General features: G+C 42.5%; 1 protein-coding gene across 1 annotated transcript in view; it reads left to right on the top strand.

Annotated features, from left to right (window-relative positions):
* Positions 1-15,557, top strand: part of DCBLD1 (discoidin, CUB and LCCL domain containing 1) — a 76,565-nt gene extending 61,008 nt beyond the window's left edge. Inside the window, exons 8-15 of the mRNA XM_083176828.1 lie at positions 2,746-2,952; positions 3,637-3,761; positions 4,533-4,680; positions 5,497-5,613; positions 5,820-5,901; positions 7,070-7,116; positions 7,365-7,484; positions 12,263-15,557. Coding sequence (XP_083032954.1) covers positions 2,746-2,952; positions 3,637-3,761; positions 4,533-4,680; positions 5,497-5,613; positions 5,820-5,901; positions 7,070-7,116; positions 7,365-7,484; positions 12,263-12,786 — 1,370 coding nt within the window. The 3' untranslated portion in view covers positions 12,787-15,557. The remainder of the gene's footprint in view (positions 1-2,745; positions 2,953-3,636; positions 3,762-4,532; positions 4,681-5,496; positions 5,614-5,819; positions 5,902-7,069; positions 7,117-7,364; positions 7,485-12,262) is intronic.
* Positions 15,558-17,317: the final 1,760 nt, after the last annotated feature.

The following is a 17,317-nucleotide window of genomic DNA, read 5'->3' as shown; positions in this document are numbered from 1 at the left end:
GCGGAGTTCTGTTTTGTTTTATTTAAAAATGATAATGCTCATAAATTGATAGCTTTCTCTTTCCTGTTAATTAAAATAGAGTTGGACTTAAAATTTTTAAATAGGTTTTAATACTGGACTTAAACTGTCATGAATCATTAAAGTAAATAGCTCAGTCTGACATAGAATATTTAATGTGAAGAATAAAGAGGTTCCAATAATCACAAGTCACCAGAGGTCAGCATAAACATGCAGCTGTTCAGTAAATATCTAGCTTGTTGAGGCAGTGAGCGAAGGCTACACAAATTCCTGCTTCTGAGTCTGCCTTCAGGGTATCTCTTGCTCATCTGCTGCTTTAGTTTCACAGTTACTGATCAAAATATAAAACAAAACACCCTCTGATATCTAGGCCTGCTGGGACCTGTAGTGTACTGGAAGCAGGCATAATATTTTCAAAACAAATATATAGTTTATGCTGCTTTCAGACCGCATAACTGGCTTTGACCCTGTATTTGGAAACGTTTCCAAAAACGGGTCTGCCAGATAAAACCCCTTTCACACCGCAGCACTTAAACGGTATATTACCGTTTAAGTGCCGATTTTTTGACACTGGCAGACCCGTTTTTGGAAACTTTCCAAATACAGGGTCAAAGCCAGTGCAGCCTTCAGCCCTCCCCTCCGTGCAGCTCCCCCCCCCCCTCGCGTGTCGACCAAGAGCATGTCGACGCCCCCCGCGCATGTCGACGCCCCCCACGCATGTCGACGCCCCCCGCACGTGTCGACGCCCCCCCCACCCCGCGTGTCGGCGCCCCCCCCCCGTGTCGACTTACCCCGTGCCGGTACCTCCGTTGTGGACTGCAGCTCAGTATGCTCGGAAAGCACTTATGAAAAAAGTGTCTTCCAGAAAATGGCTGCCCCATAGGAAACCCTGTTTAAAAAAACTGTCTTCCGTATGGGGGGCAGCCATTTTCTGAAAGACACTTTTTTCATAAGTGCTTTCCGAGCATACTGAGCTGCAGTGCCGGGAACCACAACGGAGATACCGGCACGGGGTAAGTCGACACGGGGGGGGCGCCGACACGCGCGGGGGGGGGTCGACACGCGGGGGGCCGTCGACACGCGCGGGGGGCGTCGACACGCGCGCGGGGGGTGTCGACACGCGCGGGGGGGGGGGGCTCCAGTGCTGTGAATACTTAATGAGCGCTCATTAAGTATTCACTGTGCTGAATTTAGGACCCAGCTCATTGGCTGGGTCCTAAATACCGTTTCTGAGCCGATTTTTGCGCTAAAATACCGGTTCAGAAACGGGTAGGACCCTGCATTTTAACCGGTTAGAAAAAACGGCATTTTCTAACCGGTTAAGTGGGACTGGACCTTTCAGACCGCACACATTACCGTTTTAAAACGGTAAAAAAACGGCAATTTACCGTTTTAAAAGTGCGGTCTGAAAGGGGCATTATGGGCTCTGTCTGATCAGAACGTATATAGGGCCTGATTCATGTCAAAAAAATCAATTAGTCAAAACCATCAGTGGTGCTGATGTAACGTGCAGAGAGATTTAGATTAGGGTGGGCTGTAATCATACTGAAATGTAAAGTGCAACGTACATAAATAACTGTCTAGCATTGTGGGCTACATGTAACAGCAGCCAGTATTTACCCTGCACAGAAAAAAATGCATGAAATCATGGTTTGTTCCAGTCATTCAGGGGCTCATTTATGATGGATTATATATTGAAATGGATCTCAGCAGGACCTTACTGCACAGGATCCAATTGCGAAATGTACAGATAGAGCCGCACGTATCTATCTGGCCAGATCGATATACCCTGGTGCACTGTTTGCAGAGATGGGGATGCACGAGTGTCTGTCACGCTCGCGCGTCCATTGCCGCGAATGGGGCGTGCGCGCGCACATGCATCCCTGCGTTGTGCTGTGATGTCTGCCAGGGGGGGGTTTGCGCATGCACGATCAGACAGACTGCACAAATACAGTGGACACTGCCAGGGAGGGTTCTAGGGGAGTAGCCCATTCACGTTCCAGATATTGGTGACGTGAACAGCATTACATCCCCTATAGAAACCTATGGGGTTTGTGGCTACGTGCGTGAATTATGGGATCGAAGCAGGTATTGTAGATATCTGCTGCGGTCCCTCTTTCATACATATGGGCGAATACTTAATATTTGCGCATATATGTACTGATAAATGGGCCCCAAAGTTACTTGCTTTTTTTGTTTTACTTACAAACACGAATTAGGCCCCTAGGCTATAATCTGAATAGATCATTCATTAAATGTAACAGCAGTCTGTCTCACTTTGCAATGCTGGCTGAGTAAAGCCTGGACTACAGGGTGATGTCAGCCAACTGGCCCATAATCTGGTCCTGTGAGATACAATAAGGGGCTGATCAATCTAGCGCAAGGTTCCGTTTGTCTAACTGAACTCAGATATTATCCCTTTTGTGGTCTGAACATCTGTTTGCCGTATCCTTAATTAACATTACTTAGAAAGAAGTCTTCTATCCATTGAAAAACAATTGCTTCCCCAGTGATCAATTTGTAACTGTAATGTTTTGTTCTAGTATGCGGTAGAAACTTTTATATGTAAATATGTAGTAATGTTAGCACAGTGATGACTTCATTTATGACTCCATTTTATTAATTCCTGAATAAAATCATTAAAAATTATTCACCTTATGGTGTCTATTATTACAGTAATTTCCTCTCCTTGTAATACTGCATATTTTGATTTATTATTTGTGTTAGATTGTAGCACTTCCCTGACTGCTGGACTGGGGTCAGAAGCCTTTTCAGCAACCTCCTCTTGGGAGTGGAGCGGTGAGACTGGGGAGATGGTCCTGTGGTCCCCAGAAAAGGCACAGCTCCACACTCAAGGTGCCTCCTGGGCTTCCAGCCATCATGCTGACAGGGAATGGCTTGAAATAGATTTAGGAGAAAAAAAGAAAATCACTGGTAAGTCTTATTACTGTTCATGTTCACAAGTACCAGATGCCTCATTCCATGCAAGACTGTATACTGGCTGCGCAATTGTGCAAGCGTTTACAGGGATTCTGGCATAACAGAAGCTGGTTACTTTGTCTTTCAGTAGGTGTACTGATGGGAAATAAGCTCAGTCACAAACTTATTTGAAATGTCTTAAATTGTTTTATATTTCTGAATCATAATAGTATACATTTTATATTAGACATATGTTTTAGCATTACTGGCCTTTGGTTATTCACTTTTCCCCAAACAGAAAACATTATTCAGTTTATATGTATTCATCATCATCTATTATTATTATGAATAACATTTATATAATGCTAGCATAATTTGTTGCTCTTTACAGTTATTTCATGCCCTCACTACTAAATGTTGGTTCTGTTTGCATTTCACATTGATATTGTTTATTCACTTCACATGAAAACGCGGTCAGTCAAACAATATCTTTTTGTTGTTTACTGATAATGGGTGCAAGCAAATTGTTACAGTATGTCTGGGACGAAGGGAACTCACCCCGACCATCATAAAGAATGCCAGTTGTTTACATGTGTTCAAACTTTTTCACCCACTAAAGTTATGTATATTCCTTTCGTTACTGGAACCTTTATTGTTCCTGAATTTGGAACCTAAATGTTGTGTTTTATTTTTTTTTAGGCATTCTAACGACAGGATCCACATTGCCAAACTTCAATTTTTTTGTGAAATCTTACATTATCAGCTTTAAAAGAGATGGCTCAAAGTGGAGGACTTACAAGGGAGCAATGAGCAATGACGAAAAGGTTATTACTTTATTTTATGTCTGTTTATTTTTTAAGACACATAACATTTTTGGAATGTAATCTAAATTTGTTTATCAAAATGTTGACTTGATGACTTCCTTCATCTTACGGGTGCCAGATGACGGTCCGACAGTGGGGATCCTGACAGTCAGTATCCCGACGTCGGGATCCCAACTGCCGGTGCTCTGACAGGGGGGATCCCGACACACGCGCTATTCTCCCTTATGGGGGTTGTGGATTGTTGAATATAACCTGTAGCAAGCCACCGGGCCCGCAGCATGGCAAGTGCAGCGATCCCGCAAGGGACTTCTTTGCGCTCGCCCCCCTGTCGGAGCACCTGCTGTTGGGATCCCGATGTCGGGATACTGACTGTCGGGATCCCCACTGTCTGAGCCCTATACCACACCCCATCTTACAGTGTATGCTCCTCTACGAAGCAGGGCCATCTTAATTTATATTGGCACACTGGGCAGCTGCCCATGGCCCCATGATTTTTGGGGCCTTCAAGCAAGGGGGGCTGGTACCAAGGGGGCCTTTCCGCCAGTACAGGAGACGGGTAGAGAATGCTGTATGGCCACTGTGTGTGATTCACAGTCAGATAGGTCAGGCAGCATTCTCCACCTGCCTCACAGTCTGCATGGCTATGAATGGTTATGAACATGCTGCCTGTGGCTAAAAATGGTCAAAGGCCTATTGTGAAAATCACATTAAGATTCTCTATTGGTTTTGTATCGTGACCTATTTCTCTGTTTTGTATCCATCACTGTAAAGGTATTGGAGGGTAACTCAGACAATCAGGATTGGACTCGTAACAACTTTATCCCTCCAGTTGTGACGAGAGCACTTAGAATAATACCACGGACCTGGAACCAAAGAATTGCTCTGAAGGTGGAACTTACAGGATGTGCTCTAGCACAGAGTATGTACAAACATTACCTTTATCTCTCATTGTACAGATGGCTGTACATGCAGCATTATCTGCTAATTAAACTCATAATATGGACCTAGTTAATGTTGCTGAACTGTGATTTAAATTGTAATTGGCAATTCTCCTAAATCGAGTAGTCTAGTATGCGATCATCTATTACCCTGAAGGTCCATACACACAAGGCGATTTTGTACAGTGTGTAAGGACAGTGATATTGTGAAAGTTGCTGGCCTGATAATCGCTTAGTGCATACACACTGTGGTGTATTCAATGCTGAGGGCTTCCTGCTCGCTGTCACCACTCACCCTGTCAGTATTCAACGCACCCCCCCCATCTACGCCAATTCCCCCTTGCTCCATTTTTTGAGCGAGGGGGAATTGGCGTATGCGACTCCCGAAACAGCGAGACTCGTGGCTAAATACAGCGGGTTCGCTGCATTAGCCGCGGGTCTCGCTGTTTGGGGGAATCCTCGCCTTCACATGACGGCGAGCATTTCCCCAGAACGTTGAATAGGGCGAGCGTCTGGTGAGGGGGTTAAACAGCGAGGATCGCTGGTTTTCTGCAATCCTCGCTGTTTAACCCCCTCACCGGCCGCATTGAATACCTGCCACTGAGCCATTAATTTTTTCCCCTTGGCCAGTGATTTTCACAGGTGGTTGAATGGATTTCTGTAGCAGGACACCATGGAAAGCGGTCCAACCCGTCGCTCATCTACTGATATAAGAAGATGAGCGGCGGTGGAAAAGGGGGTATTAAAGAGAATCCTAATTAAATATCCCTTGCTTAAACATGTTTTCACTTCCACAGCTCACAACTCATCCACTCATCCCATGTGGAGGAAGCCAAATGAAAAGAAGGGTAAAAATATAGTAAAAGAAGAAAAAAACATCACCGAGCCAGTTCCTTCTGAAGAAAATGATTTTGGTATGTATTAAACATTGGCACATGTACTAGTTTTTAAACATCCCCAAAGCATTAAATAAATGAGAGTGGATTAGTTTTATTTAAACCTGCGTCTGTGGCTTTCACCAATTCTAGTTACAGGATTGCCCAGTTCTAGGCATAATGTGCATGTGCGATATGCTGTAGGTATGATAACTAATATTGTCTCCCCTCTAATTTTATTTTAGGATGGAAAATGATTGCAGTTCTCATACCACTAGCATTAGTAGTGTGTGTGCTGGTCACTGTTATCTGCATATGCATATCAAGGTACACTTACGTTTTTATTTCATGGTAGCCTGTATCGCCACAATAAATATGTCAAACCGATAGGATTATAATGTAAGTAATGTATACACAGGATAAAATGTTTCAGGTTTAAAATTTAGGCAATAAAACAGATACAGTCGATATGTCAAAAGTTAAGAATAGGAATGTCTGCATGACTGGTGATATACTGACCATCTTGACATTTTGTTATGGTCTAAATTTCAACAGTGAAAGGGTGGGATGTACAGGAAAATGTGTTTAAAAAAAAACCCTGTTTCCCAGGTTTTACCACATTTCCCGTATGTACTAATTCCAAGTCACTGGGTTTTCAGATGTGATGGGTGCTGCCAGCAAAAGGTGGCGTTACCCAATAGAAGACTTGGATTATTTTTACATTGGTGCTGTAGATGGGTCTGCTCATCCAGTGTGTCACTCTGCACATGTGCAGAGGGATTTCCAGGTGTGAAGTCCAGGGACCGGAGACCATTGTAAGGACATCTCTTTTCAGAAGAGCTGCCCTTTATGATGCTAATCACATATGTTAGCACATAGAGGGAGAATAGAACCTGTGGCATGCGTAGCGAGCCCGCAAGGGGCTTCTGTGTGCTCAACCCCCTGTCAGAACACCAGCAGTCTGGATCCTCACTGTCAGAGGCGCATACCACACCCGCTCTCTGGTGATACTTCTTTCATTTGGAGGTTGTAAAAATGATGAAATTTATCTACGGTCATATGTTTCCTTGTTATCCTTTGTAGAATGTATTCTCCTACAGTTTTAGTCCCTGCTATACTTAATGGAAATTGCATACAAATGTTAAATTAAAGCCATAACAGCAGCCAAAGGGGTGGTGACTTTCATTCTACAAAATGTTTTGCATAGTTACAGCTAATGTCATTGTGTGGGGATATGTATTAGCAGCATGTTCTGGGAAGTGTCTCCTTAGGAAAATACCTTAGAACAATGCTACTGGACTGTCACCAAAACAGCAGACTTGTTACTGTAGTATACTGTGCAGAGTTGCAGAACATTAGACGGGTGTGTATGTACATAGCACACATTCCTTTACTTGTGAAATTCCTATCCTTCCTATACATATATATGATATATTCTGTTTATAGTGTAGCTTATTAAACTGTCATTTAAAAAAATATATATATATTGTTGCAGGAACAGGTTGAAAACGGACTCCTACAAGACGGAGGAACACAAAAGTGGTAAGTGGGGATTATGATGAGTTTTCCTGTGTGATAAGTAGGGGCATATATCGCAAGTACTTCTTACCTTCCCAGTAGATCCTAGAGGGGGTTAGGAATGCTAGGTGCAGGGGCACGGTGTCACAAATCATGTCATTGAGGTCTCATCCCTCATTACTGGGGAAGGTGGGGTCTGGAATCTAATCTGCTTTCCCTAAATTGTGTGAGAGATAAATGTGATCTAATATCATTTCTTTTCTCTTGTGCAGGGTGCTGGAATCATCCTGAACAACCATTTGTGAGACAGCAGCCGACAGAGTTTACCATCAGTTACACTAGTGATAAGGATGTGCTGCAGAAACTTGACTTTGTCAAATGTGACACAGAAGGTAGGAAAGAAGCTTGTGTACATTACTGCAGTGTGATTCCTGCCTCCCACCTGTATTACTCTGGAAGCTTAACATACTCCATGTGCCTGGGCATGAAACACACTCCCTGCATATACCGTACATACCCCTGAGCTCCTCCAGCTCAGCCTAGCATGCTACATTTATGCATCTAACATACTGTTTGCACAGGGGTCATTCTGAAAGGCAAGTTACATAATAATTCTATATTTCTCTTTAAGATGAACCAGAACATTAATCAGGAACATTACAAAACATTGGTTTGATTGTTGCTTTGGGAAGTGGGGTGGGAAATTAGCAATGTCCTTTGTGTAATCTCCATACTTTAAGTACAATGAGTATTAATATGCAAGATAAGGATTGCACAGTAGCAAAGGATACAGTTGTAGCTTGTCCCAGTAGCAGTGCTGGCAATAAAAGGAGAAGTAATTCAGATGCAGAGTTGTCCACTTTTAAGGGTTTGATAAGAACTCTGTTGATGGGTCACAAATGTGCTCTACATACTTCTGTAACCAAAAAGTAAACATTCGAAATAGATCAGGATTGCCTACCTGACCCTCTCCAGGCTGGAACCTACATAGGAAATCTATTTCAGGGTTGCCTACCTGACCCTCTCCGTCAGGGAGAAAATGCTCTGTTCCTGGACTTCCCTGGTAATGTAGGATTGCCAGCACCTGTAGGGAGCTAGGTAGTGGATAAGACAGGTGGCCCACCACAGGTGATGGCAATCATACAAGTCCAGGAGCAGAGCATTTTCTCCCTGAATGAGAGGATCAGGTAGGCAACCCTGAAATAGATTTCCTTTGTAGGGTCCAGCATGCAGAGCTTACATACTCTAAGAACATATCGGTAGTTCAAAGGATTTTGGCTAGAGACTGCGTAAATATGTAGATAAGGTTCTCATAACAGCAAATTATTTTCTCTTAACTGCCTTCAAGCAGCAGCTGACCGACTGATTCTCACACTTAAATCGCATCCTTTCAAATCACACATACCAGCTGTGTTGGTTTGAATTATAGGAGGATCATGATCTTGGTCACATAACAAAAGCCCAGTATTTCTCACATGGCAAGAACCGTAATGGTTTATGTGAGCAACATTGACCGTTTTAGACTCATAAATACCAGGGGCCAGATTAGATAGCCTCCAAGTTCAGTGGCTGCGTTGCCGAACTCTGATTTTTATTTTTTTTAATGGTGCAATCATTTACAAGTCCAAACCATGCCTTGTTAATGATTGCCCCATTTAAAGATCCTCCCGAGTTCAGAAGGCATGCTGCACGGGTGCTGAACTCCAAGGCTATGACATCTGGCCCCAATAACCTAAAAGCAGAGTATGTATTCAAAAGTTTAGTTCTTTCGTAATATTGAAGAATCGAGCAACTAAATGGTTTTTTTTTAAACCTTTAATTTTGAAGACCGATGAGTGTAAAAGAAGGCCTTCCTACCTCTACCTCTCTGTTCATTACCCAGTATTGATCGCTGTTTCCAATTGTAAAGGGCAATGGAATTTGCTGTGCTATATAAGAAACTGTTAAGAAATCTGCATTTCTTGGACAGTGGAGCCACCTGGTGGTAATTTAAGTGTAAGTTCAGAAACGACTATGGACAGAGTATTGTATATATTTTCATGCCATGGAGTATTTTACTTTATGCACTCATTGATTATCTATTGGTGTGTACACACAGTGAGATCCAGGCTAATGGCCAATTTTGACTGTACGATTTTTGCTATCTGATTTTGGCAAACTGCACTGCCCTAGGCCAGAAACCTTCTACAGAGGACATAGTCCAGATTGCCTGCACAGTCTATTTAGCCATTGCTATGCAATACCAACGTCGCTGGCCCCCGCGCGTCAGGATCATATGTGGCTGTACACTGCATTTTTGACTAACTTGCTATGCGATTTTTGAATATATAGTCAAAATGAACAGCTAAAATCGCACCGTGTGTACACAGCTTAAATGCCCGTCTCTATAATAACATAAATAAGGATATTATCTTTGGGAAAAAATAGTTACAAATTTTTACCTTTAGCTTACCAGACAATAAAGCTATATTTATTAATAAAGCTATATATTTATTATGTTGTGTGTCTGTCCTACTGTATGAAATTGGCTATATGGGCATACAGATGGAGCCGCTCTCTTCCACTGGACGGACGGCGTTGTACGTCATAATGGGGCGCACAAGGCACTCTCCCGTCCCATAGGCATATGGCGAGCTGGTGGACTGAGAGAGTCTGGCCCTATTTGTATATTGTACATATGAAACAGGAGACCCGTGACAAATTTTGATCCAGGGCTCTTGGATATGAGCTTAAAAAAATGTTCTTTTGCACAGTCTAATAGTACATGATAGCCATTAAAAATGTACTACAATTGGGTTTACTTGCAGCACCCTACCCCCTTTATAATTTATAATTCAGAGAAACTTGTATGAGTCCCCCACACCACCACATTCATCCCTTCAGAGTCACTAGAGGGATTGTTTTAACATGCTAGATGTATGTGGACACATCTGTATAAGCTGCAGTAGCCGTATAAAAAAAGCTGCGAAAGCGGTATAAGAAATCCTATGGGTGTGTTAAATTATATAGGCCTATAGAATTTAATGGATATTCCTCTGATCTTCTGGAGGGTGATGTAGTTGGCATCCTGGTGGATGGGATCCCGACTGTTAGAATGCCGGTGCAAGAATTGAGACACCTGTCAAAACACTGACAGCCAGTATCTGAACAGTCGGAATCCCAAACTTAAGTATCCCAGTGAGGGTTAGGCTAAAGGAGTTTGGGGTAATTTTAGTTCAGGGTTCATTTTAGATCGGCGGCCTAGTCTGTTTTTTACTCCGTTGATATGCCAATGTCTTTATTCTGACCGCCAGCATCCTGATTGCCTGTATCCTGTACCCAACCCTCTGGAGGGTATTATAACTATGCTACCAAAGTGGATATAGTCCAAAATGAAATGCGTCCAAGAAGAAATCTGCGTGTCATTTTTATTTTTGCCAAAGTCTAAGGATGGTCTTTCAATATTTAATATATTGAACTAGCAATAGTCTTCATGTCATCAATAAAGAGTTACGGTACTTATGTATTATCTGGGCTCCCATGTTAAATGAACCCCATTTTTTCATACCCCTACTATCCAACTACGCATGGAGTTGATTTTATATAGTGTAGCGAGCGCAGCGAGCCACCGTGCCCGAAGCGTGGCGAGCGCAGCGAGCCCCGCAAGGGGACGCGGTCTCATAAGAAAAACGGGAGCCCAGATATTACATAAGTACCAGAGTTACAACTAGTTTATGGAAGTTAAAGGTCTCTTTAGTGGAGGGCTTGTTGTGTAGCATGTGTTGCATGGATCATGGAACAATACAGAATTAGGGAAGGGTGCATGGATTATTGTGAATGCAGTTACTGAGGGCACTCTGGGGGTCATGGGTCATCTAGGAGACAAGAGAAGAAAACGGGTTTAGAGTTTTATGACTAAAGAAAAGAGGTGTGGAAGTGGTGAGTTACAGAAGAGGCCAGGGTAGTGGAGTAATAATGCTCTAATAGAAACAAATAGGTTACTTTCCTAAACAATCATTTTACCCTAAATCCTAACACAGCTACTAGGGTTACCCCATTACCATTGTATATCTTCTGTGTCCTACTTGTATTACATTATCCAAACCTAATTTTGCCCATGTGGGATTCTTGTTTAAGCAGTCCTTTTATTGTCTTTTAATTTATTTATTAATTTGTATATTTCAGGTAACCCAGACAGGTTTCTATCATGACAGCATCATTCCCTGTGCATTATTGAGAATGTAACTAATTTAAGACTCAAAAATAGGATTTGTGTTTAGAATTGTTACAGATACGGGCCCTGCTAAATTCACAGCCTTGCGAGGCCCCCAGACGCCGCCCGCATGGCCGACAGCTCCTCACACGCCGTGATCCCTTGCACCGCTACAAATGGGTGATTTGCATAAGTATCCATTCGCAGCCTTGGGTGCGGGAGGGGGGGATCATTTGATGGTCCAGCGCTCGCAGATCTAAGACACCTCTATGGTGTCTCTGATCTGCGAGTGCCTGGTGCGGAAAGCAGGCAGGCAGCTGACGTCAGCTGTCTGCACCCATGTCGCCAGCCGATTTGCATGGGAACGGCCTGCATTTTCTTGGGAACACCCATGAAATGCCGGGTGTTCCCATGGTCTGTGCTGGCCGCACTGTTAGGTGTGAGCCGGACGGCCAACATGTAAATCGCTGTGCCCGCTCACAGCCTGCATCTGCACATGCGCAGAAATGCACATGCGCAAAACATCAGAGCGTGTGGGGGACCGAGTTAGATTAGAATAACCCTCATTATTGGAGAATAAACCTTTTAGCGCCATCACTCATTGTGTACCCCAATATAAACAGTAGTTAATAAAGCAGGGTTCAGTTTTTGCTTTTTATAAACAGAATGTGGTTTGGTGCAGATAAAATGTAGTTATCCACTCCTGTTTCTAAGTGGAAAAGTCCCAGAGAGTCAAATTTCTCAAGCACCCCTATAGAATCATTACTTTTTGCACAGAAGACATTTTTTAGAAAAAAAATCTACACTAATATTACATTTTGCTTTTCTGCAATTATATATTTTTAGATAAATATATAATATATAGTATATTAAGAATTGAATTTGTAGCCTTATGATCACTGCATTGTTTGTTACAATGTATACCTAGTTTTGTTTTCACTTATGTGTCTATTTACACCTGTCTTTCTTTGTGTTAAGATTACGAGCAGTCTCTCATGATTGGAACTGGAACAGTATCCAGGAAGGGATCCACCTTCAAGCCCATCGATGCCGATTTCAAAGACGCACTTTGTAGCCAGGAAATAGAAAACCACTATGACTGCCCTCTCAGGACCAATGAATATGCTTTGCCCCTCACATACCCGGAGCCAGAGTATGCTACTCCCATCATTGAGCGCCACATGATGCGCGAATGTACATTTTCACCAGAGTCTGGTTACAATATCCCTGTGGTAGCTCTGGACCGTAAGCATTCTTTCTCTGCTGTCAGTTTTCAAATGTCTTCCAGTGCCGAGAACAGTGGCGGAGACTACCAGACACCCCACAGAATACACATAGAGGAGTGTGAATATGACAGCCCGAGAGCCAACAGGACATGGGCGGCAGTGGGCGGTGATGATTACCAACGACCGCAGTCCTGCTCTTTAGTGGCAGATGGATACTCCTCTCCTAGGGACTGTTTGAAGCCTATAAATCAGACTGCCATAACTTCTCTCTCATAACAGGCTTAAGGGTGCTACATGTATGATCAGCCCCATTCGTGAATGTTACTGCCCAGCTGCTGAAAACAATATTGTTTACATTACCATAGAATTTATTTTGTGCCGCTGTTTGAGGTTGTCATGTGACTTCAGAAATAGATATGGTGTATTGCTACAATACCCGAGTTCCCGGTTACTTTGTGAAATATGTGCAATGTGTACAGAAGATGGACAAGAGAAATGTAACTACTGTACTGTAAATCTCTTCTATTCAGACTGGATGTCTTACTTGATCTTTACGTGTAACCATTATCGCACAGCTACACTACTCTGGTGCTCTATTTTGTTCAATGTTGTAAATTAACACTGTGAATGTTTAACATGTAACTCACCTTAATTTATATTGCCTGTAAAACAGGAACTGATGGGCACAGTGCTTATTCATTTGTACAGTATATATCTAATGTTGCAGAGATGTCTGACTTGGGTATTGCGGCCCCTGGGTCGACAATGTCTAGGTTGACCACAAATGGTCGATAGAGACTAAATTAGCACCTAAGATTGGTTGACATACTCTAGGTTGACATTGACAAGCTTATGGTCGAATGGACATGGTCAACATGAATAAGGTGAAGATTCATGAGTTTTTCGGGGGTTTTTCATACTTTACTATCCAAGTGGGCATAGAGTGATAATATGTCCATGTCGACATAGACACCAAAAAAGTGCATTGACCTTCTGTTAATGTTAAACTAAGATATGTTGACCATTCTTGGGTGTTGGCCTAGTCACTGTCACTTAGACCTAATGACTGTCAACCTATTCATTGTCTATCATCTATACCGTAACCTCTGACTTGCATATGTCACCTGTGAATTAACTGCCGTGTTTTGCACAGTGAAATTCAGAGGGGTAGTAAGGGCCAGAGCTGTCACATCATAGATGACGTGTGCATGATGCTACCAGACAACCAAGAGGCCATTTATGGTGTCATAAGCATATGCTCTGATCTTATGGGGCCTACACAGGCAGCGATTTAGTTTTTTTTTTCTAAGTGATCTCAAGTGATCGCTCCCTGTGTAGGGGCATAGCAATGCGTGGCTCCGCGTAGCGCTATTGCCCCAGTGATTAATATCCAGCATGCTGGATGATCTAGTTCACAGGTCTTCAACCTGTGGCCCTCCAGATGTTGTGGAACTACATGTCCCAGCATGCTCTGACCGTTTTGGCGTGCTCTTATAGGAAAAAATGGGGCAATGCATGTTGGAACATGTAGTTTCACAACATCTGGAGGGCCACAGGTTGAAGACCCATGATCTAGTTAATCACCAGGGCAGGGCCAGTGTTCTCGTCGCTGTCCAGTGATCTAGCATCGTTCAGGACGTTCATCGCTACGTGTGTAGGCACCTTCAGATCTCTGTGCATCTTAGCTTGGTGGGTTTGGATCATAAATGAGATAAACCAGTTCAGCTTCAGGGGCTTGAACCAAATGGTTTATTTCATTGACGACCAACACGTGCCAAATTGAGATCAGCAGTGGATAATCACTTTATTAGAAGCAGTATGGAGTTTTTACTTTTATGCAATATGTATGTGTCTCTTTGGGTTAGCTTTTATATATTGGAACTGTTAAGTTTAAAAAAAAAGTTTTTATATGTGAACTGTTTTATTGTCACTATGATATGTTTTCATTCAGGTTAATGGATATGTTTTCTAAAGTTGTACTTAAACACCTCCTATGGCTACCATACATAAAGTATAGGCAGCAAGTGTGTGGGCTGGACCTATAGCCATAAGAATACAGCTTCCTGCTTAGGCCTCCTGAATACTGGGCTTGGAGTGCTGCATCCTCAGGAATCATTTTTACACCACAAAATGGCTATTTCCAGAATGCAGAAAAAAATGTATTTAGCTAGAGGATAAAATCCATTTACTACACATATTATAGAAATGGATTCTTTGGCGGGACCAAAGGACATTAATGATCTCAGGTAACTGACCAGATATGTGTGTTTATAAACCAAATGCTACGGTGGAAACATAAGGGTGCCTTATTTGCATCTGTGGTGCTGTCTACTCATGCTGCAGTCGCCGCTGCTTGAATAATGAAGTGGAGATTCCTGGTCCCTTTAGCCAGTGTGATAATCTGTTTACTCAGTGGGTCTGTTAAACATTTGAGAACATTTCAGTGCATCCTGTATTGACAACCCCGTTCTATATTTGACTAGCCATTCAAGCCTACGGTGCCTGCACTTTGAATGGAAAGCATCACAGGCACACAATTAGTGCCCATGTGTGTGTGCTAGAAGAACTGTTGTGCTTTGTATATGACTGTATATTCTATTTTTACCAGAATAGGTTTATGTGAAAAGAGAATGATTACTGTACAATTTTTTTATTATTCTTTTCAAAAGAAAGCATTCAATAGTTATACTTTCCATTCCATGTAATGTTCAGGTTTCGTTTAAGTTTCTTTTGTTTTTAACAAAATGTTAAGCAAGATAAATGTACCCAATTCAAAGAATGTTATTAATAAGTGCGGTATTTTGCTTCTGTTGTCACTTTCTAGTGTTGGAACATGCAACACCATTGTACTGCCTGCAGATGTCATTGTCACAGCTGGCATTAGGAAAGCAGTCTCATCATGACCTCTCTGTACATACTGGTGTTACACAAAATGTTGATGCTTGCCCATTACAATAGAAATTGTTTTTGGATTAGCTGGAAAAGCCTGCAACATCCATTCATTGCTTGATGTACACTTATTGAATAAAATCAATGCATTTGTTTTATCCTTTTTATTTTTGGATTTACAACTAGTCCGTTTGATTAAATTGCATCGCATAGTGGAAAGTAGATTTGTGGGTCTGTGCTTAGAACAAATAATGGGTGTACAGTACTTATATCTTGAGTTACCATCATGTGTACTTGTGCCAGCTGCAGATATTGTGACTACTAAAAGTGACTGTGCGGTAATTGCAAGTGTACCATATGGCTCTGCCAAGTTGCAAAGGTGTCTAACATGCAAGATTCGTGTGGTATTGTATTGTGTGGTATAAGAAGTCACATTCCTATAAAATCATGCATATGCTGGAATGAATGAGGTGGAACTGATGCAGACGTGCATAATTTGGGAAATTGGCTGTACAGGTACACTGATGAGACTGGGAAGCATCAGCAGATACTCACCAGAGGTATATCGTTCGTGGGAAGTGGAGGTGTAAATAAATATTTTCAGATGCAGTGTCACAACAGGACCCCCTTCCCCCCAGCACTGAGAGGGGCAATAAGGAGTGCCTGCAGCTGACAGGAGTCCTGTCAACTGTTCCTGAGCTGTTGTGTGGGAACTTGTTACTGTGGTATGGAGACGCAGTGTATATTTTACAACGTAAAAGGTATTTTTAAATTAATGCATTTAAACTCCCACCCCCCCCCCCCCTCCTAGGGAAGCAGAATGTCTTCCATGAAAGTGGCATGAGATGGTAGAGAAAAAGCTCCTTAACACAGCCAACTTAAGTAGTTTCAGGGAGCTCCAAAGAGCTTCACCTCCATGGCCAGGAAACCCTGTCTTGGGGACCTTGGTTGACAATTTTTGGTGCTCGGATTCAAGTTTGAAATAGTCAACTGGGTCCATTTGCAGACTCCTTGAAGTTCTTTTGGAGTGAACGTTTCTCCCCCACTTTAGACATGCTGACACATAGATGGTTACTTTGGGCCTGATTCAGAAATAGAAAAAATGTAATGCAGCATTATATTTTTGTGTGATCTCCAGGAGGGGCATACAGGAGACATTATTATTTACAGTTTCTTATATAGTGCAGCATATTCTGTTGCGCTTTACAATTGGAAAAAACAGTGATTAAACAAACTGGGTAGATACAAAGCGACATGGAGGTAGGAGGGCCCTGCTCGCAAGTTTTCAATCTAGAGATAGGAGGGATACATGAGGATAGAATTCCATAGCATGGCAGTCCCATCAGATTACTAGACAGTCCTGATGGGATGCAATTAGATCTGAATGCTACTGGAGGTTGTGTGGGGGTCCTGAATATGATAAGCCCGAAGAGGGGAGTTTTCAGGGAATGCTTGAAATTTTGGAGGCTAGAGGAGAGTCTTAATGTGCGTGGAAGAGTATTCCATAAGGTGAGTGCTGCCCGACAAATATCCTGCAAGTGTAAGTGGGAGCGAGTATTTAGTGTGGATGAGAGACACAGATCTTGTGCAGAACGGAGAAGTCAGTGTAGTCAGAGTGATGGCTTTGTATGTAAGTAGAAGTATTTTATATTGAATGCGGTAATATACAGGCAACCAATGGAGGGACTGTCAGAGTGGATCAGCAGACAATGAACGTCTAGCCAGGAAGACCAGCCTCGCAGCTGCATTCTAAATGGATTGTAGTGGTGAGTCTTTTTTTAGGAAGACCGATAATGAGGCTATTGAAATAGTCAATGTGTGATAGGAGTGCATGGATTAGAGTTTTTGCAGAGTCTTGTGTGAGGTATGGATGAATTTTGGATGTTTTTTAGATGCATGTAACACGATTTAGAGACAG

The sequence above is a fragment of the Crinia signifera genome, chromosome 3 (assembly GCF_055691185.1).
Source record: "Crinia signifera chromosome 3, ASM5569118v1, whole genome shotgun sequence".
Lineage (NCBI taxonomy): Eukaryota > Metazoa > Chordata > Amphibia > Anura > Myobatrachidae > Crinia > Crinia signifera.
The sequence above is the reverse complement of the archived record's forward strand: the minus strand, read 5'-3'. Positions and strand labels throughout refer to the sequence as shown.